The sequence below is a fragment of the Perissodus microlepis genome, chromosome 19, assembly GCF_051167445.1.
Source record: "Perissodus microlepis isolate ML-2025 ecotype Zambia chromosome 19, ASM5116744v1, whole genome shotgun sequence".
Lineage (NCBI taxonomy): Eukaryota > Metazoa > Chordata > Actinopteri > Cichliformes > Cichlidae > Perissodus > Perissodus microlepis.
In genome coordinates this window covers 30,322,007-30,348,661 of record NC_140479.1, presented here as the reverse complement: position 1 = coordinate 30,348,661, position 26,655 = coordinate 30,322,007, and the positions used below count along the sequence as shown (strand labels likewise).

At 38.9% G+C, this 26,655-nt stretch overlaps 1 protein-coding gene across 1 annotated transcript; it reads right to left on the bottom strand.

Moving 5' to 3' along the window:
- Positions 1 to 1,371: 1,371 nt before the first annotated feature.
- LOC146366340 (uncharacterized) lies at positions 1,372 to 26,461 on the bottom strand. Its single transcript, XM_084914671.1, has 7 exons — positions 26,068 to 26,461; positions 20,137 to 20,183; positions 18,578 to 18,688; positions 17,733 to 17,846; positions 17,458 to 17,611; positions 15,304 to 15,464; positions 1,372 to 15,210 (listed from the first exon to the last, which is right to left on the bottom strand). Exons 1-7 carry the CDS (start codon positions 26,123 to 26,125, stop codon positions 2,308 to 2,310), a joined length of 13,548 nt encoding a protein of 4,515 aa, XP_084770797.1. The 5' UTR covers positions 26,126 to 26,461; the 3' UTR covers positions 1,372 to 2,307.
- Positions 26,462 to 26,655: the final 194 nt, after the last annotated feature.

Sequence of the window (26,655 nt, the reverse complement as noted above, 5' to 3'; positions counted from 1 at the left end):
TTTTGGTTATTACATTCCAGAAAATAACTGAATAGCAATAAATAACTACTGTATCTAAGTAATAATAATAATAATAATGATAATAATAACTTTTAAAATACCATCCAAATTTTGTTTGATAAACACTGAGAACAGAAGCAAAAAAATTAGTGTTATTCCACAGCATGTGTATTTTTTTTTTTTTTTTTGGGGGGGGTAATCAAAATTAGGGATGCCAAACATAAGGCCCACGGGCCAGAATCAGCCAGGGAAAGACTCCAATCCAAGCAACTAGAAAGCTTTTGGAAAATGTCAAAGAGATTGAACTTAACTGTATTATAGTTTAACAGCTTTTCCTATTGATGCAGATGTCCCCCATCGCCATGCATTGCCGTAGTAGTTAAATAATAGATAAAATAGCAGAAAGGGTTTTTACCCTTTTTTACTCTCTACTATATTTATTATGTTTGAGACACCCAGGATATAAAATAAGTTTGGCATTCCTGATGTAGATGGTTTAATGTTTCTGAGACTTAAATAGTCACTGCAAATAGGTTCAGTGTCTAGATGAAAGATAGACACCAGTAAGTTCTTTTAAAAGAACATGGTTTTGAAATAAATTTGGATACAACTTCATGATGTACATATTATTGATACACATGTCCACATACGTGTAGTTGATGTTTCTTAGATGACAAAGAAAAACGACTTGCAAGACACATTCATTTCAAATATCCTACAAGAGTCTGTTGGATATTTCCATTTGACAAACTATGTTTAAATTAGAGTTGATGAATATTTTGATGCTGTGAGACACATTTATGGCCAATGCGTGATTAGGGTCTAATTTTATACACATGCAGTTTCTCTGTGAAACACAGGACGCGAGAAACCTGCACCAGCAATAATTTTAACATCGTTTCCGGAAAAAAGAAGGAAGTGACGGGACGCTCTTGAAGGCAGCACATAACAATTCGGTGAGCATAGACAACGAGTGAGTGCTTGATAGTTGGCACGCTATGGTGTAATTGTAAGGTACACTGATACGTTTTACATTTTCAAAGTTGGAGTGGAAGAAGCTTTTTTTCTTGTTCTGTATATTTCATGATATTTAAATGAGGTTTGTGAAGGAATTTCAATTGCTGTAAAAAAAAAAAAAAAGCCCATAACAAGGAAATCTGTAGTTAAGCTAACACAGAAGTTTCACACTGTGCACAGGGACTTATTCACACAGTAAACTGAATTATCTGTATATAATATGAAGCATATTCGTGATGATATGTTACCATAGTTATGAACTTTGTCTCCATCTAGTGTGCAAACATATTGACTACAGATTGAAAACTGCTTTTTATTAATTTCACTATAGACACACAAACACACACACAAACATAGTTTTGGATATAATAGCATTTATTGTCTATAACTTTGCAAACAAGTTAAGTTAAAGCCTATCAGAATACAAACACGAGCGGTAATCCAATAAAATTCCAAAGGTCATTAAAAGCTATTTATATAGCCGGTTCAATAGCCCCACTTTGTACAGAGATATGGAAAGAAAACAGAGTCCAGACAGATTTCTAGTGTGGCAAATTAGGTTCAAAGTAGCAAAGTATTAATAAAAAATATAATTTTAGCAGTACATTTGCTGTGTTTGATCATACGCTTTTCATTTCAGCTTCGCATTGCTATTGTCTCTTTACATTTTAGCTACAGCGACAACAGTATCTTGGTGCAATACGTACATATTCTTTGTTTTATCTTAACTGCATTATGCTATTGTAGTTTGTATATACTGTAAGCGTTATAGTGAAATTACTGTAAACACAATTTGGAATGTCAGTAAAATAAATTGATTTTTGCATCAGTCTCAAACAGTCAGAAATTTTAGTTGACGGCACTGGTGATTATCATTTTGTAAAGTACACACACAAGTAAATTAGTCAATAGTGAAAAATTGCAAAATTAGTTTTAGAGATTTTGGTAAGCAAAAGTCAAACATTCTGCATCTTAAGCAAGGCTATTTGCTAAGGCCTTGCTATAATTTGAAGTAAGGACACAGTTATACACATTGTTAGTATCTTCAACAGACTGTCAGCGTGAATTACAGGAATGCATATTTTTTTTGTAGATCAGCATCATAGCACAGCACATCACCATCATGTTGTAATGCCTGAACACTGACAGATTGTTCTCTGTGATCGGTAAGTTAAACATGCTAACTTCCTTTCCCAGTTTCCAGCATGTTTTCATTCACTTGTCTCCTCTGTCATTCAGGTCTAGGCAAAGAGAAATAGTATCTTTACATATGAATTATTTCCAGTTGCCTCACTTGTCAGCATCGTCAAAGAACCTCATTTTCTCAGAGTGCACAGAGTCTCTGAGTCGCTGTATAGATGACGCTGTCTCACCAGAGATGGGCTCAGAAGAGTCAAATACATGAGTAATTTGTTTGGTTATAACAATTGTCTCTCTGCTTTCACTTCTTTCAGTTGAGGTTTTCGTCACTAAGTGCCTCTCAAACACCGCTCTGTTGCTACTGTCTGAGCCTTCCACAGTCCATGATGTAGTTTCATTAGCTTCTGATTTTAAGGGAAGGCCTTCAGCTAATTCAGCTTCAATATCAGTTAGTAACTGGGCATGCTGTGCTTCTGGGGTTGCTTGTATATTTGTTGTAATGACGTGTAGTTTTCCAGATTCCAATCTGCACGTGTCTTCTGATGACGATGATATTCCAGAGGACAGAATAGTGATTTTCTCCGGTAAGTTAGGCTGAACTGAGATCAGTTCAGTCCTCGTGGCCGAAGTAAAGATGTTACTGTGTGTCTCTTCAAGCTCAGTAGCAACATTTGGATCAGAATATTTGACAGTTACCTTTGTTGGGGAAGATATGGATGGGCCAGCATGCTCACTTGTGACTGCAGAACTTATATCAGCGAAGGCATCCGATGATTGGACAGAAAAGGTGGGGCTAATTTCCTCGTCCCCTGTTCCCCCTACTGGGCTCTTTTCATCCTTTTGTTCACATTTCTCAGGAGCACTAGGGGCTTCTGAAGGGGAAGACAGGCCAAACTTAGGAAATTTAAACCAACCTGTCCTCTCAGGACTCTTGGAAATATCTTGTATGGTACTTGCTCCTTTTTCCTTTGCTTCTAATTGCTTTCCAGCATGTTCGCCTATTTCTTGAACTTCTTTTGAGACTACAAGATTTTCTTCAACTTGGTCTGCTTTTGGAACATCAAATTCAACATCAATAGTCTTTAGGATCTCACCAAATGATGTCAGAATCATTTTTGGTGATTTACTTTCTCCTTTTGTTTCAACTTCCATTTCCAGTTGAGCTTCTTTATCTTCTATTTCAGCAGGAAGCTGTTCCTCTTCAGGTTTAGACTTTGAGAAGCTAAGCCTGGGCATTTTAAAAGATGGTAGTTTGAATTTACTTGGTGATGGAAGACCCACAACATCAGTCTCAGTCTTGGGTGTTTCAGATTCTGATATTATACCTTTGGAATAATCCATTTTAATATTAACAATCAAATCTTTGTCAGTGACAGAAATATCCTCCTTAGGTTTAGATCCATGAATGTCAATTACTTTTCCTGTTTTGGGTGCTTCCATGGTAACGTCAAAGGAAGCACTGCTAAATTTTGGCATTTTCAGTGGTGAAATTTTTTGTTTTAAAGGGGATCCTTCAGCATCTTTTGACTTTGCTTTAGTTTCAGAAGACTTGATTCCCAAACTAGATGAAGATTGTTTGACTTCTTCTGAGATTTTGACCTCTGCTTTTATTTCTGGCCGTTTGCTGTCAACATTGTTTATTGATGATTTTAAATCCACTTCAGGTCCTTTTGGTTTTGTTTGTACAATGCCTAAGTTTGGGAACTTAAATGGGCTTCCTTGCCCAGCTTCTTGCTCAGGAGCTTTAATTTCCATTTCAGGTTGTTTAACTTTTATTTCTCCCTCTGAAACAGAAACATCAGCTTGTGGAAGCTCATCACTTAACTCCGATTCTTTAATACTTGACTTTGAAAAAGAAAATCTCGGAAGTGAAAATTTAGTTTTTTTCAAGTTTGTTTCAGTTTCTTCAGCAGGTGGTTCTTCCATTGAAGGTCCTTTGATTTCAGCTTCTGCTAGACAGACTTCTGTTTTGCTTGATATAATCTCAGCTTTGGGTGTTTCAATTTTGGCATCAATAGCTGGGGCCTTATCGGCTGTCCTTGAAAAGGAAAATTTTGGAAATGTCCAACTTGGTCGTTTTGACTTGACTTCGGCCTCAATTGTAGGTGTTTCCGGTAATGAAGTAGAACCCTCAGTTTCTTTGCCTTCAATATGGAGTAGTTTGATGTCAGCTGTTACCTTTGGTAAGGAAATATCAACATCTTTCTTTGATAAACTTAAATCTGTTTCAGGACTTTTAACTTTGGCCATTGAGATGGCCAGATTTGGCATTTTAAACTTGCTTCCAGATATCTCACCTCCTTTAGCTTTCACATCTACAACTACACCTTCAGAGTCAATGCCGGGTGCTGCATCAATTTTAATGCCTTTATTCACATCACTTACTTCCATACTGAACTCACTGTCAGGTTGTTTGACTATATCACCTTGCAGAAAAATAACATCAGTTTTTGGGAGACTGATATCGACTTCAGGGTCTTTTACACTTTGCTTGGAAAATGAAAATTTTGGCAATGAAAATCTTGGCTTTTTCAATTTAGCCTCAAGGTTTGTATCGGTTCCCCCCTCTATGGTAATATGTGAGGATTCTTTAAGGTCGGTATCTGGAAGATGTACATCTGTTTTGACTTCTGGTAGTATGACATATACTCTGGGAACATCAATGTTGATATCTTCCTCAGGGGCCTTACCAGCTTTGTCAGCTTTGGCTTTTGGAAGTGTAACATCTACATCTTTCTTCGATAAGCTTAAATCAATGTCAGGCACTTTTGTTTGAGGGACAGACAATCCGAGACTTGGCAGTTTGAACTTACTTGCTTTTACTTCATGTTCATATCCACTGGTTTTCAAGGAGATTGAAGGTTCTTTTAATTCAGTGCTGGGTGCTGCAACGCCAACTTCAAGAACCTCTTCAGGAATCTCAATATCAGCACCATCTATTTTCATACCTTTCTCCATATCCGGTGCCTCTGCTGTTGAACTTGTGACACCAACTCCAAATTTTGGCAGTTGGAATGTTGGCATCTTAAACTTTGATGGTGATCCTTTCTTTCCCTTTATTTCAATCTTTATCTCAGGTGGTTCAATTCCAACTTCAACAGAAGGTTTTTCTATTTCAACATCACGGACCTTGACTTCAGCTTTGGCTTCTGGAAGTGTAACATCTACATCTTTCTTTGATAAACTTAAATCAATGTCAGGCCCTTTTATTTGAGGGACAGACAATCCAAGACTTGGCAGTTTGAACTTACTTCCTTTTCCTTCATGCTCAGCTCCTGCACTTTTCAGGGTGAGTGAAGGTTCTTTCAATTCAGTGCTGGGTGCTGCTATGTTAACTTCAAGAACCTCTTCAGGGATACTCATATCACCACCATCTACTTTAACATCTGTGTCCAAATCAGGTACTTTTGCTGTTGCACTTGGGATACCAATGCCAAATTTGGGTAATTTGAATGGTGATCCTTTTTTGTCTTTTGTCTCAACTTTGAACTCAGGAGCTTCAATTTCAGTTTCAACAGAAGGTTTCTCTACTTCAACATCAGGGAGTTTGATTTCAGCTTTAGCTTCTGGAAGTGTAACATGCACATCTTTCTTCGATAAGCTTAAATCAATGTCAGGCCCTTTAGTTTTTGGGACAGACAATCCAAGACTTGGCATTTTGAACTTACTTCCTTTTCCTTCATGTTCAGATCCACTGGTTTTGAAAGAGATTGAAGGTTCTTTTAATTCAGTGCTGGGTGCTGCAATGTTAACTTCAAGAACCTCTTCAGGAATCTCAGTGTCAGCACCATCTATTTTTATGCCTTTCTCCTTATCCGGTACCTCTGCTGTTGCACTTGTGACACCCACTCCAAATTTTGGCAGTTGGAATGTTGGCATCTTAAACTTTGATGGTGATCCTTTCTTTCCCTTTGTTTCAATCTTTATCTCAGGAGCTTCCATTTCCACTTCAACACAAGGTTTTTCAACTTCAACATCAGGGAGTTTGACTTCAGCTTTGGCTTCTGGAAGTGTAACATCAACATCTTTCTTTGATAAACTTAAATCGATATCTGGTCCTTTGGCTTGAGGGACAGACAATCCAAGACTTGGCAGTTTGAACTTACTTCCTTTTCCTTCATGCTCAGCTCCTGCACTTTTCAGGGTGAGTGAAGGTTCTTTCAATTCAGTGCTGGGTGCTGCTATGTTAACTTCAAGAACCTCTTCAGGGATACTAATATCAGCTCCATCTACTTTAACATCTGTGTCCAAATCAGGTACTTTTGCTGTGGCACTTGGGATACCAATGCCAAATCTGGGTAATTTGAATGTAGGCATCTTAAATTTTGATGGTGATCCTTTTTTGTCTTTTGTCTCAACTTTGAACTCAGGAGCTTCAATTTCCACTTCAACAGAAGGTTTCTCTACTTCAACATCAGGGAGTTTGACTTCAGCTTTGGCTTCTGGAAGTGTAACATCAACATCTTTCTTTGATAAACTTAAATCGATATCTGGTCCTTTGGCTTGAGGGACAGACAATCCAAGACTTGGCATTTTGAACTTACTTCCTTTTACTTCATGCTCAGCTCCTGTAGTTTTCAGGGTGAGTGAAGGTTCTTTGAATTCAGTGCTAGGTGCTGCTATGTTAACTTCAAGAACTTCTTCAGGTATACTAATATCAGCCCCATCTACTTTAACATCTGTGTCCAAATCAGGTACTTTTGCTGTGGCACTTGGGATACCAATGCCAAATCTGGGTAATTTGAATGTAGGCATCTTAAATTTTGATGGTGATCCTTTTTTGTCTTTTGTCTCAACTTTGAACTCAGGAGCTTCAATTTCCACTTCAACAGAAGGTTTCTCTACTTCAACATCAGGGAGTTTGACTTCAGCTTTGGCTTCTGGAAGTGTAACATCAACATCTTTCTTTGATAAACTTAAATGGATATCTGGTCCTTTGGCTTGAGGGACAGACAATCCAAGACTTGGCATTTTGAACTTACTTCCTTTTCCTTCATGTTCAGCTCCTGTAGTTTTCAGGGTGAGTGAAGGTTCTTTCAATTCAGTGCTGGGTGCTGCTATGTTAACTTCAAGAACTTCTTCAGGTATACTAATATCAGCTCCATCTACTTTAACATCTGTGTCCAAATCAGGTACTTTTGCTGTGGCACTTGGGATACCAATGCCAAATCTGGGTAATTTGAATGTAGGCATCTTAAACTTTGATGGTGATCCTTTTTTATCTTTTGTCTCAACTTTGAACTCAGGAGCTTCAATTTCAATTTCAACAGAAGGTTTCTCTACTTCAACATCAGGGAGTTTGGCTTCAGCTTTAGCTTCTGGAAGTGTAACATCTACATCTTTCTTTGATAAGCTTAAATCAATGTCAGGCCCTTTGGTTTTTGGGACAGACAATCCAAGACTTGGCAGTTTGAACTTACTTCCCTTTCCTTCATGTTCAGATCCACTGGTTTTCAAGGAGATTGAAGGTTCTTTGAATTCAGTGCTGGGTGCTGCAATGTTAACTTCAAGAACCTCTTCAGGAATCTCAATATCAGCACCATCTATTTTCATACCTTTCTTCATATCCGGCACCTCTGCTGTTGCACTTGTGACACCCACTCCAAATTTTGGCAGTTGGAATGTTGGCATCTTAAACTTTGATGGTGATCCTTTCTTTCCCTTTGTTTCAATATTTGTCTCTGGAGCTTCAATTTCCACTTCAACACAAGGTTTTTCAATTTCAACATCAGGGAGTTTGACTTCAGCTTTGGCTTCTGGAAGTGTAACATCAACATCTTTCTTTGATAAACTTAAATCGATATCTGGTCCTTTGGCTTGAGGGACAGACAATCCAAGACTTGGCATTTTGAACTTACTTCCTTTCCCTTCACGTTCAGCTCCTGTACTTTTCATGGTGAGGGAAGGTTCTTTGAATTCAGTGCTGGGTGCTGCTATGTTAACTTCAAGAACCTCTTCAGGTATACTAATATCAGCACCATCTACTTTAACATCTGTGTCCAAATCAGGTACTTTTGCTGTGGCACTTGGGATACCAATGCCAAATTTGGGTAATTTGAATGTAGGCATCTTAAATTTTGATGGTGATCCTTTTTTGTCTTTTGTCTCAACTTTGAACTCAGGAGCTTCAATTTCAATTTCAACAGAAGGTTTCTCTACTTCAACATCAGGGAGTTTGACTTCAGCTTTAGCTTCTGGAAGTGTAACATGCACATCTTTCTTCGATAAGCTTAAATCAATGTCAGGCCCTTTGGTTTTTGGGACAGACAATCCAAGACTTGGCAGTTTGAACTTACTTCCTTTTCCTTCATGTTCATATCCACTGGTTTTCAAGGAGATTGAAGGTTCTTTGAATTCAGTGCTGGGTGCTGCAATGTTAACTTCAAGAACCTCTTCAGGAATCTCAGTGTCAGCACCATCTATTTTGATTCCTTTGTCCATATCCGGTACCTCTGCTGTTGCACTTGTGACACCCACTCCAAATTTTGGAATTTGGAATGTTGGCATCTTAAACTTTGATGGTGATCCTTTCTTTCCCTTTGTTTCAATCTTTATCTCAGGAGCTTCAATTTCCACTTCAACACAAGGTTTTTCAATTTCAACATCAGGGAGTTTGACTTCAGCTTTGGCTTCTGGAAGTGTAACATCAACATCTTTCTTTGATAAACTTAAATCGATATCTGGTCCTTTGGCTTGAGGGACAGACAATCCAAGACTTGGCATTTTGAACTTACTTCCTTTCCCTTCACGTTCAGCTCCTGTACTTTTCATGGTGAGGGAAGGTTCTTTGAATTCAGTGCTGGGTGCTGCTATGTTAACTTCAAGAACCTCTTCAGGTATACTAATATCAGCACCATCTACTTTAACATCTGTGTCCAAATCAGGTACTTTTGCTGTGGCACTTGGGATACCAATGCCAAATTTGGGTAATTTGAATGTAGGCATCTTAAATTTTGATGGTGATCCTTTTTTGTCTTTTGTCTCAACTTTGAACTCAGGAGCTTCAATTTCAATTTCAACAGAAGGTTTCTCTACTTCAACATCAGGGAGTTTGACTTCAGCTTTAGCTTCTGGAAGTGTAACATGCACATCTTTCTTCGATAAGCTTAAATCAATGTCAGGCCCTTTAGTTTTTGGGACAGACAATCCAAGACTTGGCATTTTGAACTTACTTCCTTTTCCTTCATGTTCAGATCCACTGGTTTTCAAGGAGATTGAAGGTTCTTTTAATTCAGTGCTGGGTGCTGCTATGTTAACTTCAAGAACCTCTTCAGGAATCTCAGTGTCAGCACCATCTATTTTGATTCCTTTGTCCATATCCGGTACCTCTGCTGTTGCACTTGTGACACCCACTCCAAATTTTGGAATTTGGAATGTTGGCATCTTAAACTTTGATGGTGATCCTTTCTTTCCCTTTGTTTTGATCTTCATCTCAGGAGCTTCAATTTCCACTTCAACACAAGGTTTTTCAATTTCAACATCAGGGAGTTTGACTTCGGCTTTGGCTTCTGGAAGTGTAACATCAACATCTTTCTTTGATAAACTTAAATCAATGTCAGGTCCTTTGGCTTGAGGGACAGACAATCCAAGACTTGGCAGTTTGAACTTACTTCCTTTTCCTTCATGTTCAGATCCACTGGTTTTCAAAGAGATTGAAGGTTTTTTAAATTCAGTGCTGGGTGCTGCAACATTAACTTCAAGAACCTCTTCCGGGATCTCAATATTAGCACCATCTATTTTCATACCTTTGTCCATATCTGGTACCTCTGCTGTTGCACTTGTGATACCAATGCCAAATTTTGGCAATTGGAATGTTGGCATCTTAAACTTTGATGGTGATCCTTTCTTTCCCTTTGTTTTGATCTTCATCTCAGGAGCTTCAATTTCCACTTCAACACAAGGATTTTTAATTTCAACATCAGGGAGTTTGACTTCAGCTTTGGCTTCTGGAAGGTTAACTTCTACGTCTTTCTCTGATAAACTTAATTCAATGTCAGGTCCTTTGGCTTGAGGGACAGACAATCCAAGACTTGGCAGTTTGAACTTACTTCCTTTTCCTTCATGTTCAGCTCCTGTAGTTTTCAGGGTGAGTGAAGGTTCTTTGAATTCAATGCTGGGTGCTGCAATGTTAACTTCAAGAACTTCTTCAGGTATACTAACATCAGCACCTTCTACTTTGATACCTGTGTCCAAATCAGGTACTTTTGCTGTGGCACTTGGGATACCAATGCCAAATTTGGGTAATTTCAGCGTAGGCATCTTAAATTTTGATGGTGATTCTTTTTTGTCTTTTGTCTCAACTTTGAACTCAGGAGCTTCAATTTCCACTTCAACAGAAGGTTTCTCTACTTCAACATCAGGGAGTTTGACTTCAGCTTTGGCTTCTGGAAATGTAACATTCACGTCTGTCTTCGATAAGCTTAAATCAATGTCAGGTACTTTGGTTTGAGGGACAGACAATCCAAGACTTGGCAGTTTAAACTTACTTCCTTTTCCTTCATGTTCATATCCACTGGTTTTCAAGGAGATTGGAGGTTCTTTTAATTCAGTGCTGGGTGCTGCAATGTTAACTTCAAGAACCTCTTCCGGAATCTCAATATCAGCACCTTCTATTTTCATACCTTTGTCCATATCCGGTACCTCTGCTGTTGCACTTGTGACACGGGCACCAAATTTGGGTAATTTGAATGTTGGCATCTTAAACTTTGATGGTGATCCTTTTTTGTCTTTTGTCTCAACTTTGATCTCAGGAGCTTCAGTTTCCGCTTCCATATAAGGGAGTGTGACTTTAGCTTTAGCTTCTGGAAGTGTAACATGCACATCTTTCTTTGATAAGCTTAAATCAGTGTCAGGCCCTTTTCTTTTTGGGACAGACAATCCGAGACTTGGCAGCTTGAACTTACTTCCTTTTCCTTCATGTTCAGATTCACTGGTTTCCAAGGAGATTGGAGGTTCTTTGAATTCAGTGCTGGGTGCTGCAATGTTAATTTCAAGAACCTCTTCAGGAATCTTAATATCAGCACCTTCTATTTTCATACCTTTGTCCATATCCGGTACCTCTGCTGTTGCACTTGTGATACCAATGCCAAATTTGGGTAATTGGAATGGAGGCATCTTAAACTTTGATGGTGATCCTTTCTTGTCTTTTGTCTCAACTTTGAACTCAGGAGCTTCAATTTCCACATCAACAGAAGGTTTCTCTACTTCAACATCATGGAGTGTGACTTCAGCTTTAGCTTCTGGAAGTGTAATATGTATGTCTTTCTTTGATGAGCTTAAATCAATGTCAGGCCCTTTGGCTTGAGGGACAGAAAATCCAAGACTTGGTAATTTGAACTTACTTCCTTTTCCTTCATGTTCATATCCACTGCTTTTCAAGGAGATTGAAGGCTCTTTCCATTCTGTGCTGGGTGCTGCTATGTTAACTTCAAGAACCTCTTCTGGGATACTAATATCAGCACCATCTATTTTGATACCTTTGTCCATATCCGGTACCTCTGCTGTTGCACTTGTGATACCAATGCCAAGTTTTGGTAAGTGGAATGTTGGCATCTTAACCTTTGATAGTGATTCTTTTTTTTCCTTAGTCTCAATTTTCATTTCAACCTCAGCAGAATTTTTTTCAACTTCAACATCAGGGAGTTTGACTTCAGCTTCTGGAAGAGTAATATATATGCTTTTCTTTGAGGAATTTAAATCAATGTCCGGTCCTTTTGTTTGAGGGACAGAAAATCCAAAACTTGGCAATTTGAACTTACTTCCTTTGCCTTCATGTTCTTTTACTTCAATGCTGGGTGCTGCTATGTTCACTTTAAGAACCTCTTCAGGGATACTAATATCAGCACCTTCTATTTTGATACCTGTGTCCAAATCAGCTGTTTCTGTTGTGGCACCTGGGATACCAACTCCAAATTTTGGTAGTTTGAATGTGGGCATCTTAAATTTTGCCAGTGAGTTCTCATTGTCCTTTGTCAGATCTTCAATATCAGGATCTTCGGTTTCCATTTGAGCAGAGGGTTTTTTACGTTCAGCATCAGTTTTGGCTTCTTCAAGTGTTTCATCTACATCTCTCTTCAATAAGTTAAAATCAACTTCTGGTCCTTTTACTTTTGGCATTGTTATTCCAAATTTTGGCAATTTGAACTTGCTTTCATGTACTTCGATTTCATCTCCAGTCTTTTCCTGGGGAAAGAAAGCTTCTGCACTCCCAAGACTTACATCGATTTTAGTTTTAATTTCAGTCTGTGGTTTGACATCAACTGTTTTCACATCATTAGATGGTCCCACAATATCAGTATTTGGTGTTGGAATGTTAACATTGACACCTTCAGTTGATTTCAGCTGTGTTTCACAAATTTCAATGTCTTTTGATTTATCATGTACTTCATGACTGGTGTTTGCCATAGGAGATCCAAATTTAGGTAGCTTGAACGTTGGCATCTTAAATTTTGATGGTGATTCGTCTACATACTTTTCGACAACTTTCATTTCAGGAGCTCTAATTTCGGCATCAGAGGTTTTCTTTAGTTCAGCATCAGAGGGTTTCACCTTCCGTTTTGTTTCTGACAGTTTCATATCTTCATTTTTCTCTGATACACTGAAGTCAAATTCAGACCCTTTTATTTTCGGCATTGCAATTCCTAACTTTGGCATCTTGAACTTGCCTCCTTGCCTATCAAATTCACCTTCTGCCTGAGGATGTTTTATTTCCTGATCATATTTTTCTGCCTCCATTATTCGTTCTGCAATACAAACATCTACACATCCAAGTGTAACATCGGTCTCAGGCGGTGGTGTCACAGCTACACCTTTCTTTGATAGACTTGAATCCGTTTTTATTCCTTTCACCCTTGGCATGGAGATACCAACATTTGGCACTTTAAACTTGCTACCCTTTCCCTCTCTTTCAAGAGTTTTTGTCTCAGCTTCATCAGTGTTTATAGGCTTATCTCCATCGGGCACATTTACACTGATGTATGTAGAAATAGCTCCAAATTGAGGTAATTTAACTGCATGCTCTTCAGTTTCTGCACTTTTTGCTTCTTTTCTAATTTCTTTCAGGGAAATATCCACGTTTGGTTTTGACTCAAGATTTACATCAAAACCTGTAAGCCTAATGCCATTGTCCTTTTTGGCTGGTGAACCATCTACTGAGTCAATGTATTCAATGCTATCGAGTTCAGGAATCACAACCTCACATACAACTCCTTCAGTCTGCCCCTTGTCTTTTTTAATTTCATCTTTTGATGTCGTTACTTCTCGGAGGAATTCAGCTTTTTCTCCTTTTGTTGTGTCCCCTTTTTGCTGAAAGATATTTTGTTTTGGCAAGACAATTCCAATATTAGGGATTCTTATGTCTGGCTTTGCTATCCCAAAGCTAGGCATTGTCATCTTTGCCTTCTTTGATTTCTTATCTGATTCATATTCAGATTTGATACCCTCTGTTCCTCGTGTTTCATCAGCCTCATGTGCCTGAAGACTAGATACTTTCTCTAAACTTTCCTTTCCCGGTATTATAATATCTTCTCTTTTATAGGTCCCAGTTTTAATCTCTTTGCTGCTTTGTTTTTTCTTAGTTTCATGTTCCTTTTCAGTTTTTACTGTTGTTTCAGTTAAAAGATCCTCTGAGGTTAATTGACCGGTTGTGATCTGTGACAGCTTAACTGTAGTCTTGGAAATTTCTAGAGAAGAAGTTGTGTCAAACTTTGTAAGACTTGCTCCATGCTTTGTTTTGGTGTCTACCACTTTTGTAGGCGTTTTCACTGATATTCTTTGAGCATTTGCATCTATCACAGTAATTTCTTCTGGAATAGGCATGCCAGATGTATCAACTTTAGGCAGCTTATATCCAGGCAATTTAGAAACTGCCTCTTTCACACTGTCAACATCAATTGACAGTTGCACAGTTTCCGCTTGAAATTCTCCATTCTGTCCTGTATAATTTACCTTAGGTTCTTTAATTCTTTTTGCTCTCGTCTTCACAGACTTATCCTCCATACCTGGTATCTCAATCTCTTCCCGTTTGGGAAGTTGGGTTCTGAAATCACTGCTTTTTGCCAGTCTCTTATAAGGATCATCTGTGATTTCCTCAGCACCAACGTCACCCAAACTGAGTTTCGGCAGTTTGACAGTTTCCCCTGTTCTTCTGTCTTCGTGTTTTTCTTGGATTTCTTTGCCTTTCTGCCTTTTTGCTTCACTTTTCTGTGGATATTTTTGTGAAACTGCAACATCAGATAAATCATGTTCCACCTTAGCATAAAGAGCAGGATCTTCTGTGTGTGACTCAAAGTTTGGGATTAAGTCAGATTTTTCATTTTCAGGATGATCAGCTAAGTCAAAACTTGCCCCTAGTGTTTTTAGCCTTTTTGGTGACGATTTTGCTTTTGCTTCTTTCTTGTGTGATTTATCCTTCCCCAGAATTTTAATTTTTAATTCAGACCTTTCTTTCTTCTTTTTTTTCCCCTCAGGGGACTTGATATGAGAGGGGCTTTCTTGATCTGCTAGAGCCACAGTTAAATCTGCTGTTTTCAAAGTGCTATCTGTACTGATAAGTTCCACCTTATGTTGAATAGGTTGAGCTTCACGGACCGTTAGATTGGTTTCTTCAAGTTGCACATCTTTCATTACTTTCAGATCTTTTTTCACATAGGCTTCAGGCATTTCTCCTGAGGGGCTTTCAAGGCACTCAGGTGAAAGCATATCAGATTCTTGTGTGTGGTGAGTGTCACCACTGATCTGTCCAGTTTGCACATCTGTGTCCTGCTCCTCAGATGAACTTATCCGGCCTCTCTTTGTCAGACCAGGTAGTTTTATTTTATGCTTTTTCTTGTATTTGAGAGCATCCTGAGTTTTTATTGGTGACTCTGTGTCGCTTGTTGTTGGGCTGAGTTCAAGCTTTCTTTGTTCCTCAGCCTCTGAGGAACTGTGAGACCTTGTAAAACGTGATTTTCGCCCTTTTCCAAAGGATGAAAACTTGGGCCACGAAATGCGAGCTTCTCCGCGTCTTTTAGTTTTTCCTTGTTCTCTCATCTGTGGAGTGTGGAGGTCTTCTTCCTGTTAAGAAGCATAAAAATTAAAGGTAAGTCGTTACTAACAAATAAAAATAACTAACAAAGAGTTTGAGCAGACAACTTTGAGAATAGTTACAGGTATAACGTCAGATTCGATGGCTGGTTCGGTCTCTGTGATCTCTGGCTTGCGTTTCAAGCAAAGCTTCAGTTTATATGCCTGAGCATGCTCCAGAATCTGAATGGCATCCTCATATGACATGTTGTCAAAATACACAGTGGCACTCAAAATCTGATCACCTGTGTGGACAAGACAAAATATTTCAAAAGGACTTAGATGAGCAGACTTTAAGTCACATTTTTAGTTTATAAAAATTTAAGTGTTCAATAAAAAATCAAATAAAGAATAAAATTAACATTTTCTTGTGTTCAACGTACAGTGCTAAAACAAATTATAGTAACACTTTGAAAACATGTAAGATCTCAATGGGAGGAAAAAAATCATGCTGGATATCGACGCTGATAAGAACTGGGTAATGTGTTAGGAATGAATGGCCTCATCATTTGATTGAAATAAAAATTATCAACTTACAGGGGGCTGAATTCAAAAAGCAGACTAGTCCATTTTGCCAAAATTTCATTGCAGCAGCTCAAAATGACACCCAGTTGTAGTTGGGTGTCATTTTGTGCTTGAATTCATGCATGACAAATTCAGGCAATGCTTCCAGTGAGACAACAGATGGTGTCCTCGGGGGTCTCCTACAACGGGGGTAGCAACGGGGTAGCATTGTATGGACCAAAACATAACATCCCAGAGGTGTTCTGTTGAATTTAGGTCAGATGAGCGTAGGAACCAGTCAATGGTATCAATTCATTCACCCTCCAGGTACCGTTGCCTACAAGGAGGAACCCAGGATCAACTGCACCTGCATAAGGGCGATCGTGGCTCAAGAGTTGGCAGTTTGTCATGTAATCGGAAGGTTGCCGGTTCGAGCCCCAGCTCGGACAGTCTCGGTCGTTGTGTCCTTGGGCAAGACACTTTACCCTACTGCCTACTGGTGATGGCCAGAGGGGCCAATAGTGCGATATTGCAGCCTCTCTTCTGTCAGTCTGTCCCAGGGCAGCTGTGGCTACAACTGTAGCTTGCCTCCACCAGTGTGTGAATGTGAGAGTGAATGAATAGTGGAATTGTAAAGCGCTTTGAGGGCCCCGAAAAGCGCTGTATAAATGCAATCCATTATTATTATAAGGTCCTGTGTAAATCTGTTTTTAGCCTACTTGGAGGTCATTTTGTAGCTCATCCTGTTCCTCCTAATATGCCTCCCCACCACCAATCCATTCATGTGGAATGATGTTACGGGCAGCATAATGTTCTCCATGGCTTCTCCAGATGCTTTCATGTCTGTCACCAGTGCTCAGGGTGAACCTGTTCTCATCTGTGAAAAGCACAGATGGTACACCAGCCAGTGGTGGACCTGTCAATTCTGGTATTCTATGGCAATGACAATAAGGCTCCAGAGTGCTGGGCAGTGAGCATAGGACCGACTAGAAGATGTTGGCAAGTTTGTTTTTAGCCTGCAAGAGGTCATTTTGTAGCTCTGGCAGTGCTCATCCTGTTCCTCCTATCCCAAATGAGCAGATACAGGCCCTGCTGATAGGTTAAAGGCCTTCTATGGCCCCATTCACTCTCCTAGAGTAACTGCCTGTCTCCTGGAACCTCCTCCATGCTCTTGAGACTGTGCTGGGAGACACAGCAAACCTTCTGGCAATGTCACATATTGATGTCCCATCCTGGAGAAGTTGGACTATTTCTCCAACCTCTGCATAGTCCTGATATCACCTCGTGCTACCAGTAGTGACACTGATCCTAGCCAGATACAAAACTAGTCAGAAAAGATGAGGAAGGAAAAATCTCGGTTGCCTCAACCTGTAAAACATTCCTGTTTTGTCACACCATTGCCCTTCTAGTGTACCTGTTGTTGATTTCATTAGCACCAAAGCAGCTGAAACTGATTAGCAAGCCCCTCTGCTACATATCTGACCACGTCAGTATCCCAGCAGTTTGACTGACTTGATGTTTTACTCTAATTAAAAGTGTTCCTTTAATTTTTTGAGCAGTGTAATTGTCAATTGAATATTGCAAATTAAAAATTCTACAATAGCATAACATAAAATCAAGTAGAATACAGAATGTAATAATACATAGTAATGTAATGTAATAATATAGAGACTTAACAAGGAGCTTTAAACCTATAATAATTTTAATGAGACTAATTTTTAGCCGCAGGTTTACCTTCTTTCAGTTTTAGATTTTTGGAGGCTGGTGACTCTGGCACTACTTCCTTAATGAAAATTCCTTCTTTTCCCCCTCCACCATAAATGAGACCCTCTGCACATCCATCTTTGGCCGTTTTCACTATCACCTCAGATTCAGGGCTCTCAGCTTCCTGCCAGTACAAAAAAAGGACAGTCATTTTACCTTTAGCACAGATTTTTTTTTTCTGCAGCTGCATAGCTTGGAAGGATTTACAAATGCAGTACACAGAGGAAAAGCTAGAAATGTCTCACCTTGAGTTTACTCATCTTTGGAGTAGAGCGCTTTTCAAACATGGACCCAAGCCCAGACTTTTTAGTTTTCTTTCCAGTCCCACCTTTGTGGCGTGGGTCATGCTCTGCTTCACACTAAAAGGAGTTTAAGAGGAGCAAAGGGGTTTAAAAAGTAATCTTAGATCAGGAGGGTACATTCATTTATACAGGGGAGTAGCCAAGTTATTGCAATATTATACAATGCAGAGCTCATCTTGGACCACACATTAGCACACAAATCTGTAAAGAGAAAAGGTTTCGTAGTAAGTAAGTAATAGAACAACTAATAAAAACACAATGTTATCTTTCACAGTTTCTACATTTTCATGTGGATGCTGTCCAGAAACAGTCTTCTTCAGTTTCACCTTTTTTTTTGTCATTTCAGGACATGCAGCCGTGTGAGTATAACTGAGTCGAATACACATACTTCTTTCTTTTAGTCACAAGTTTGTTTTTCTAACTTCATTTATTTTTTGGCCTAAAAAATAGACCATTGACTTACAAGCAGACTATTCAATAACTGTGAGTTTACATGCAGTGAAGTAGCAGCGTTATAATTTCCCAGCTGAGGTGAAGAATTAAAAGAAAACCAGTTATTTCTGCCAGAGAAGCCAGATTTTTTTGGACATGGTTGCATTGTAAACAATGTTTTGTTCTATTGTCTTAACTGGATTTTCAAGACTAAACAAGCTAAAAGCTTTTGGGGGTGGGGGTGGCTGAGCTTGGTTCATGCCAAGTGCTTACTCATAGGGGATCGAGTGATGTTGTGCGACCTTAAAACATGAAGCGAACACGTAACTTAAAATATGTGTGGTGTTTCTCTATACCTCTTTATCACTGTCACTGTATTTTTCAGTCTCAGGATACTCCTCAACTGGAGATGACCCTTGTGGCCGTGGTCTCTCACTCTCTGCGAACTGAGATGGCTCATCACATATCTGCATGGACATAAGGTCAGTAAACATGAAAACAAACCTGTTTTTATCATCACCCCTAAGAGATTTCATATCATTTCATTTGGATATTATCAAGCCTAGAAAGCATCTATTTTCTTGAGCTGCATATAAAATGTTTTCTTATTGAAACTCATGCAGCTGCACCTGCAGCATAAACAACAAAAAAAAAAAGATATGGAGGAAAATTGGATCCCAGATAGTGCGATAGCACCTTGTTTAGCCAAAAGCATCACTGACTGGGTGTTTAGCTATTTGGCATTTAAAAACTGTCACATTATTGGTGTGTTTCCTGAGATGGCAGCGTTGGCTAGTCTGTCAGGCCAACACTTACACTTTGAGCAACATACTTTGTGCATGTGTACTTTGTGTGTGTGTGTGTGTGTGTGTGTGTGTGTGTGTGTGTGTGTGTGTGTGTGTGTGTGTGTGAATGAAGTGTAGATTCTCATTTTCATCATCCATCATCCAAACCAGAAGTAACCAAAAGTTGTTGGTTTTCAGCTGCTAGCCCATGATCGGTGACAGCCTTGTTTATATCAGACTGATGTGATCATTTTTCAGTGCAGCACAAATATTAGTCAGCCAATCTGTATAAATACTATACACTGATTTGTACAAATTTCTTCTCTGATAAAAAGTGTAAGTTGTAATGGGTTGTTGTTATTTGCCTATCTGTGCATAGTCTCCATTAGCACTAAGTCTTGTCTTTGCTGTAAAGTTAAAATAACTGTTGTTCAGTATTTATTAGCTCAGACTCCAACATCAACATCATAATCTATCAATCAAACATGGTGGATCCAGTTTTAAGGCACAGGAATATGTGACCGCCTTCAAACAGAAACTGAACTGTTGATCACTTTGGTGATCTAGACGCATTACTTCATACAGTCTGTTGTCACTGTATAATACAAAATCCTAAAAACATATGACAACATTAAAATGAAAAGAAAAATATAAAAACAGGACAAAAACAGTAATGACATAGTACACACATCTGTAAATGTAAAATTTTATAGTCTGAAGTATATGAACTATTGATTTAACAGCTTTAATGTTATTATTCCAGTGTTGATCTCCCAGTAGGACCACCTACTCCCTTGTCACTCATTCACTGTTATGTTATGTTATGTTATGTTATGTTATGTTATGTTATGTTATGTTATGTTATGTTATGTTATGTTATGTTGTGACAGTTTTTCCCTCCGGTTTCAAAAATTTGAAGGAATACTGACACATGGAAAGATGTCGGTATTCGTGTTGAAAAAATCAACATCATTATATAAAGCTGCACTAAAGTAAACAATATCACCAGCTGCAGATGGCTCAAATTAATAATGAATGAAATGAAGTCACAGCACAAAACTTTCAGTAACAAAGAAATGAAATGAAGAAAAAACAAGCATGTCACTTGGTGTCACAGTAAATTCACTTACTGAGTCCTCTGTGGCTGGCTCTGGGCCTTGCAACCGTCGCCCAGGTCCTGTTCACAAAAAAAAAAAAAAAACACAATAACATAGTATCTGATATGACATCTGTGTATTGCAATACTTTAAACATAAACTGTTGACCTCTAATGCTTCATTTTCTGCATGCACAAGTTTATTGCGTAAATATTTTGCATATTAATCCCTAAATAAATAGAAAATCGCATTAAGTGATTTTAGTCCGGTCACACAGCAGCTAAACAAAGTCTGTCCTGTTACTACAAAACCACAAATATGTCATGCAAAAAGGCACCTTGCAAAAAAATCACACTCCTCCGTTTACAAAAACAGCAAATAAAATGCACTGAACACGATTCATAATATTAAAATTTATTTAATTGTAGCAGATTATACAGTAATGTGCAAAAGTCTTGAGCCACCTTTCATTTCTTACATTTTGCTAGGAACATGTGAAATAGCTGCAGAGATCCATTGAAACTTGTATAAACATATATTGAAAATACAGTATAAAAGGAAAAAACAGATGTGTGTACAATCCTAATGCACATGAACCTCAATATTTGGTATGACCACCTTTACTCTTAAACATAGCTTGAAATATCCTCTGACAGGTGTCAGAAAAACATGATGTGTTTTTGTAACAAAGTGCCTAAAGATAGGATTTAGAACTGATTCTTTGCTAAGTATCAAGACACTGGTTCATCTCTTGAGTTGGGTCCCTTTTCATAATTGAATAAGTCATAGGTCAGTGTTAAGTGGCTTTAAAAGACATGTTAAAAGACAATTAAAAGACATGCCTCTGAAAATGTTCAGATATAAAGACATAAAGTGAAAAATATAAAAAAAAATAGGGATGATTCAAGAGGGATCACTGTCCTTTGTCCTCTGTCCTCTATTAGTATGAAAATGACACCATGTAAAAGTAGCTCACACTTGTGTTTTATAATCCTTTTGTTGTATGAATTTAAAAAAACACAGAAATGATTTGCACAAAGACAAAGCATAAGACTTCCACCCAGTCTGACCCCTGGCAGTTGTTTTGAGGCTCGGAGACTCTGGAGCCGATGATTAGACTATTTAGAGTTCTTCCTGGCAATAATTCCCTCCAGGGAGCTGCTGCCTCTGTTAAGTGATCCACTGTATTGACCCACAGATTGGACTTTGCAACCTCTCAGCTTAGCCCATCAAGGCTGCCAAAAAGGGAAAGTCTGACTCCAAATTAATCAAGTTAACCAGATTATAATTATTACCTGCTCTATTCAAGTCAATTCCTTTTTAAATAAACCATTCGTTAACGTTATTTTGAGAGTTCCTTTGTTTCAGGGATGTTGTACATTTAAAACAAGGCTTGTCGAGTGGAGAATTACACAGGCATACAGTATGATTTTTGTAGATTTATAGTATTGTTGACTAAAAAATGTAAATACTGATAAAAAAAAAAAAAGTACCGTCAGTAGAACTTAAAGTTGAATAAATTAATGCTACATGGACAAACAAATCATTTTCATTGCAGGAATAATGCTGGTCTATGCGCAGCTGCTTTAGGTGTTTTATTTGGGCATAGCTGATATGTTGCAGGACAAAAACTCAAAAAACACTAAACTGTGGCTAAATTTGGAGCTCAAAAAACCATAATGAAAGTGTCAACTTCATTAGTGCAAACACCACATTGTAATTTAAAAGCAAAAGTCTCATTTGAAGTAAAAACTAATTATTGTAGTAAGTTTTCTTTTAAAGCCATCAATGAAAAACAAAATGACTTAAAATAACAGAAATATGTGCAACATTTGGCCTGTGTATATGGTAGATCCATATAGTTTCTCAACTCACCATCACACTGACACCCCACCCGCTGCATTACAGTAATGTATGTCATGTGAAGAGCTCTCACAGCCTGTGTAAGTGCATTAGAAGAAAGTTCGGGCAAGAGAGTGATGGTTTAAAAACTTCTTACTGCATCAGGATGTGTTGCTGCCTCAAGGTTAAGCCTTCAAGACAGTTTAAGAGCAATGAAAAGACAATCCAGCTCAGCTTTTTTTCACGTCTGATAAAGTCATTGTGGATTCATGTGATTAGAAATAGCATAAGAGGACATTTATCAACATATATCTATTCATCTCAAAAGATTTTCTCTGTGAACTCAGTGAGTGAGCACAACACAGTCTAGACATGTTAAAAAACATAAAAATGTGAGAGTCCTTACAGCCGCCTACACCATTACCTGAAATAGCGAGTGAAAGAGAAGAATCATTCTCATGCACTCATCAACATCCTTCTTTTTCAGACCAGGTCTGACTGGCAAAAATAGTAAAGATTTTCCCATTATGTTACAGCAAGCAGCTGACCTACCTTAAGCTGCTGTTTGCTGAACTCCTGAACGTAAACTGTGTCAGTAAGAAAAGCTCCAAACTGCTCTTAACCATTCCTGGTGTGAGTGTGGCTGCTAAAGTGGATAAAATGATTTCTTCAGCCTAAGATGGACAAAGGAGGCGGGACACTTTAAGGTCGCAGTCACACCTTTCCTCAAGTTGTGTCACTCTATATTGTTTTCCAAGAACCCCCAAGACAACTTTGGTTCAGAGATTTAACTCTTTGCATGTTACTCAGAGAAAAAAGGAGATTTTGAGAATATGTAATGCACTAACTCTACGTAGACCATTTGTACTTTAATAAACTTAATTTACGTTTAATTGCTAATCATCGAAGATTTACGAAATAGATCCTGAAGATTAAGATTTGTTTATTGACACTGCATGATGTATACAAAAAAAATCACAATTCTGTAATTATGTAAGAGCACATTACGCAGGTAGAAATTGTAAATAAATGAATAACAGTGATAAGTATTAAACTGCAAGGTGTAAGTTCAGTTTGGTCAGAGCTGTGGGTTAAAAAAAACTGACAAATCAGAAGAATTAGTTAAAGTAGTTAAAAGAGTTACTAGGTAGATTCTTGATAAGTTCTTATTGAGTCTTTTCTGTAAACAAACTTAAGCACAAACACATTAAAGATCCATTAATCACTGAAGCCTCTGTAAACAGATTTTTGGGTAAAGACATAAAAGAGCTCTCATTGCTGTGGCACAGCTAATTTTAAGTTTTGCAGTACCTGAAGTTTCCATCTAGTGCCATCCATCATTGGGCAACCAGTTTAGGTCTGATACTTTCTGAACAGCTAATAGAAGGACTGCCTTTTAACCTTGACTGCAGTTTGACTGTAGTGCTAACCAACAGATGATAGCACACAAACATGTAAAACTGGGATGGTAAACAGAGGATGCTTGCTTAGCATCATAATCTAATTGTCTTTGTGAGCATCATGTGTTACACTAGAAGTAAGCTTTATACACATCCTTAACTTACATCCTTAATATACAGCCTTTAGGTGCCAGCATGGCTAGAGCCCGGTCCTGTTATTATACAGAAACACAGTGATGGTGTTGTGGAGTATTTCCGATCTGGATTTTTATCCACAGTTAAAACTGTAACTGACTGTGGATGGTGTGCGATGTGTTTGTGCATTGTACACTACGGGGGGACTGAAATGACAGATTGATACATTCCTTATGTTATTCACCACTTAAGGTGGATATTCTTTATTCCCGCCTCTGCTACGGGCACTGCACTCTTAGAAACTCCTTTCCCACATATTCGCCGAACATTTGCAACTAAAAATGTCAAAATAAAATCACAGAGCACAGTTTTTGTTTTTTGCTTGACTTATCAGAAGTTAGAGGAAAGCAAAGCCTAATGTTTCAATCTGACTTTCTATTATATTTATCAGATTCAAAGCACCCTCCATAGATGAGTAAGCCATTTGTGGTGCAGAACCTGCATGATTTGGTGCTGGATTTGGGTGTGGCTGATCTCTGCGGGCTCAAGCCGGCATGTCTGCTTTCAAGCAACACTGATGTGTGAGCACTTAAACTAAATAACGCAATGCAATGGCATATAAACCTACATATTCTTGTTTATGTGGGTAAAGATTCAAATAAGATCTTAAAAATCTAAACTGTAGAATTGCATTGCAAATCCTAACTGCATCATGTTGTCCTGTCCTCAGCTCATCTCTTACATAACCATCCTCTGCTCTACTTTGTGTTTCCTGTTTTAAAAGCTCCCTGAAGTCTTCACTAAACTAATATAAAGTAATACAGCTCATTATTTGTGCTCGTGGATTTGGATTCTGCTCCGTTTTTGTTTGTTTTTTTCCTGTGCAACAGTCAGACACAAGCTCCTTTTAGTTGGAAGCAGTTTGCTGGGATCCAAATTATAATAGGATTTTAGTCAAGGGAGGGGAAAAAAGCTGAATTAGATTTTCTGCATGGATTATATTAACATGAGACTCCAAAGCGCATGCTTTCAATCTATTAATCTGCTTCAAACTTACAGCGAGTTTCGTCACAGCTCTGGAATTTGCATCCTAATCTGCCTGTGTTCCCACGACATGCTGTTAAACAAAAATAAACATGGGAACAGTCCACACCTGTGCTATATACATATACTATATACAACAGTGAGCACGAGATAACTTCCACTTCAGACAGGATCACTGAGTGGTGTTGCTGATTGAATGATCTGATGTGAGGTAGAATGTGACTGTTGTATTTAGCCAAATATTAAAAATGAATTTGTCCAACTCAGGTGTGATACTCCTTAATGGATCAGGATCGTTCGTTTTGGCTTCCAGTGTCTTGTTGATCAGCCACTTATCCGGATAACTTCCTCCCTGTCTCTCTTTTTTTATTTCTCTCTCTCTTTGACCTTGAGCGTTGCCTGAAGCTTCTCAAAGCAAAACAAACCTCGCATCATTTTGAGGGAGATTTAATTCAGAGTAGAGATGGAAGTAAATGAGGAGAATTGTGGGAAATAGAAAGGGGGAGCAGTAATGTCATGTTTCATGTTCCTTTTTACAGCAAGCATCAGCTGAGCCCTTAACTCATCATTTTTCAAGACAGTAAGGAATGTCTTCACCGTGTAATCGTGGATGTCCACTAATGAAAAACACAGATTTCCTGTTTATTATAAACACATTTTTCATAATTCGGTGGATAGAAACTTCAGATAGCATGCTTATCGTTTTCTCCTGACCCTGAATATCTGATCAGCCTTTTATGTTGCTGTATTATGTCCTGTAAGAACACCTTCCCTAATTATGCTTGTAAGGCACATTTTAAGAAGAAAGTCTGTGCACCAGAAAACGTCCACTCAACTCAAAACACAGAATGACTCATACATGTTGAAAATGTGTAACAGGGTTATTTCCTACAAAATGTTAATAATATATCACATGTGCACATAAACTATATATGGTCCAAGCCCACTAACCCTGACCCAAACAAATTTATATCTGATTAATTTAAACTCCAAATGGTAACAAACTTAGTAGGAAAAAGGATGCAAGATTAAATTATACAGAGCTGTCGGATTCATTTTTCATCACAGATATTCCTGGGAATTTGGGGCATGTTTTTTTGTACACATTTCAGTGTTTGTTTGTTTTTTTATTTCAGTCTAAGTTGTCATGTTTCTATTTTTAACCCTGATTTGCTGAACTGCCACGGTAAAAATATCAGGTCTGTTTGCCTTTCAGGCTGCGCTTCAAACAGAGCAGGAGAGAAACGCAGAGCTGCCTGACATCCTCTCGATGATGACATCTTCAAACACTCCCCTGCGCTCTGCAGACACACCCAGCACTCACTGCAGGTCAGCAACACAGCTCAGCATCAGCACCAACCGCCTTACAGTCGCTCACTGCCTCTCTCCATCACACGCACGCACGCAAACAAAATCTCTCCCACTGCACTACTGAACCCTGCTGCTCAATCAGCGAATTGCTCTGGGGAGAACGGGCAAAGTCATACGGAGAAAAAACAAGGGGGGGGAGGAGAGCAGAGAGCGTAAAGATAACGATACCCACTCGTCCCAGAGGAGGCAGCGTGCCAGTTGGGAAAGGCCAGGTGGAAACAGTCGCACATGATGGCAGCGGGGGTGGCGGAGAGATCGGTGGAGACGAGGTCCAAGACTGGGCAGGAAGCGGGGACGGACGGAGGGATGGCGGCAGCAGTGAAGGGTTAGGCAGGTGTTGCTGCTGCTTCTTCACCCCCCGCCTTGTCCTCGTGTAGGTCAGCCAGTCGCAGCGCAGTGAGGGATGAGATGCAGAAATAACAAGAGACAGAAGAGAGTGAGAGAGCTTCTCCTGCAGTCTCCACAGAGTGAAGGAAACTCCTTCGCCTGCCCTGTAAACATGGACCTCCAGCGCAGCACACTAACTTAATTATGGGAGGAGCTGCCCCCCTCCCTCAACAAACACACATCCACGCGCATCCCTCAGTTCTCCTTCTACTCCTCCTCTTCCTCTTTCTCTTTTTCCGCTGTCCTCTGGTCAGTGTGTCATTGATTGGCCTAATCTGACAAGGACCATCACGATGTTAGTTTCTGGTTCCAGCAATAACAGGGGGGGTCATACAGTTGCCAGGGAGCCATAACTGAGTTAAAACCCCTTTTT

What these genes read in the sequence shown, in the direction of transcription:
- LOC146366340 (XM_084914671.1), bottom strand. Translation starts at nt 26,125, where the DNA reads ATGTGCGACTGTTTCCACCTGGCCTTTCCCAACTGGCACGCTGCCTCC. An exon ending in AAATCTAAAACTGAAAGAAG is followed by an intron (nt 15,465 to 17,457) that starts GTAAACCTGCGG and finishes TTGTCCACACAG; the next exon opens with GTGATCAGATTTTGAGTGCC. An exon ending in TCGAATCTGACGTTATACCT is followed by an intron (nt 15,211 to 15,303) that starts GTAACTATTCTC and finishes GCTTCTTAACAG; the next exon opens with GAAGAAGACCTCCACACTCC.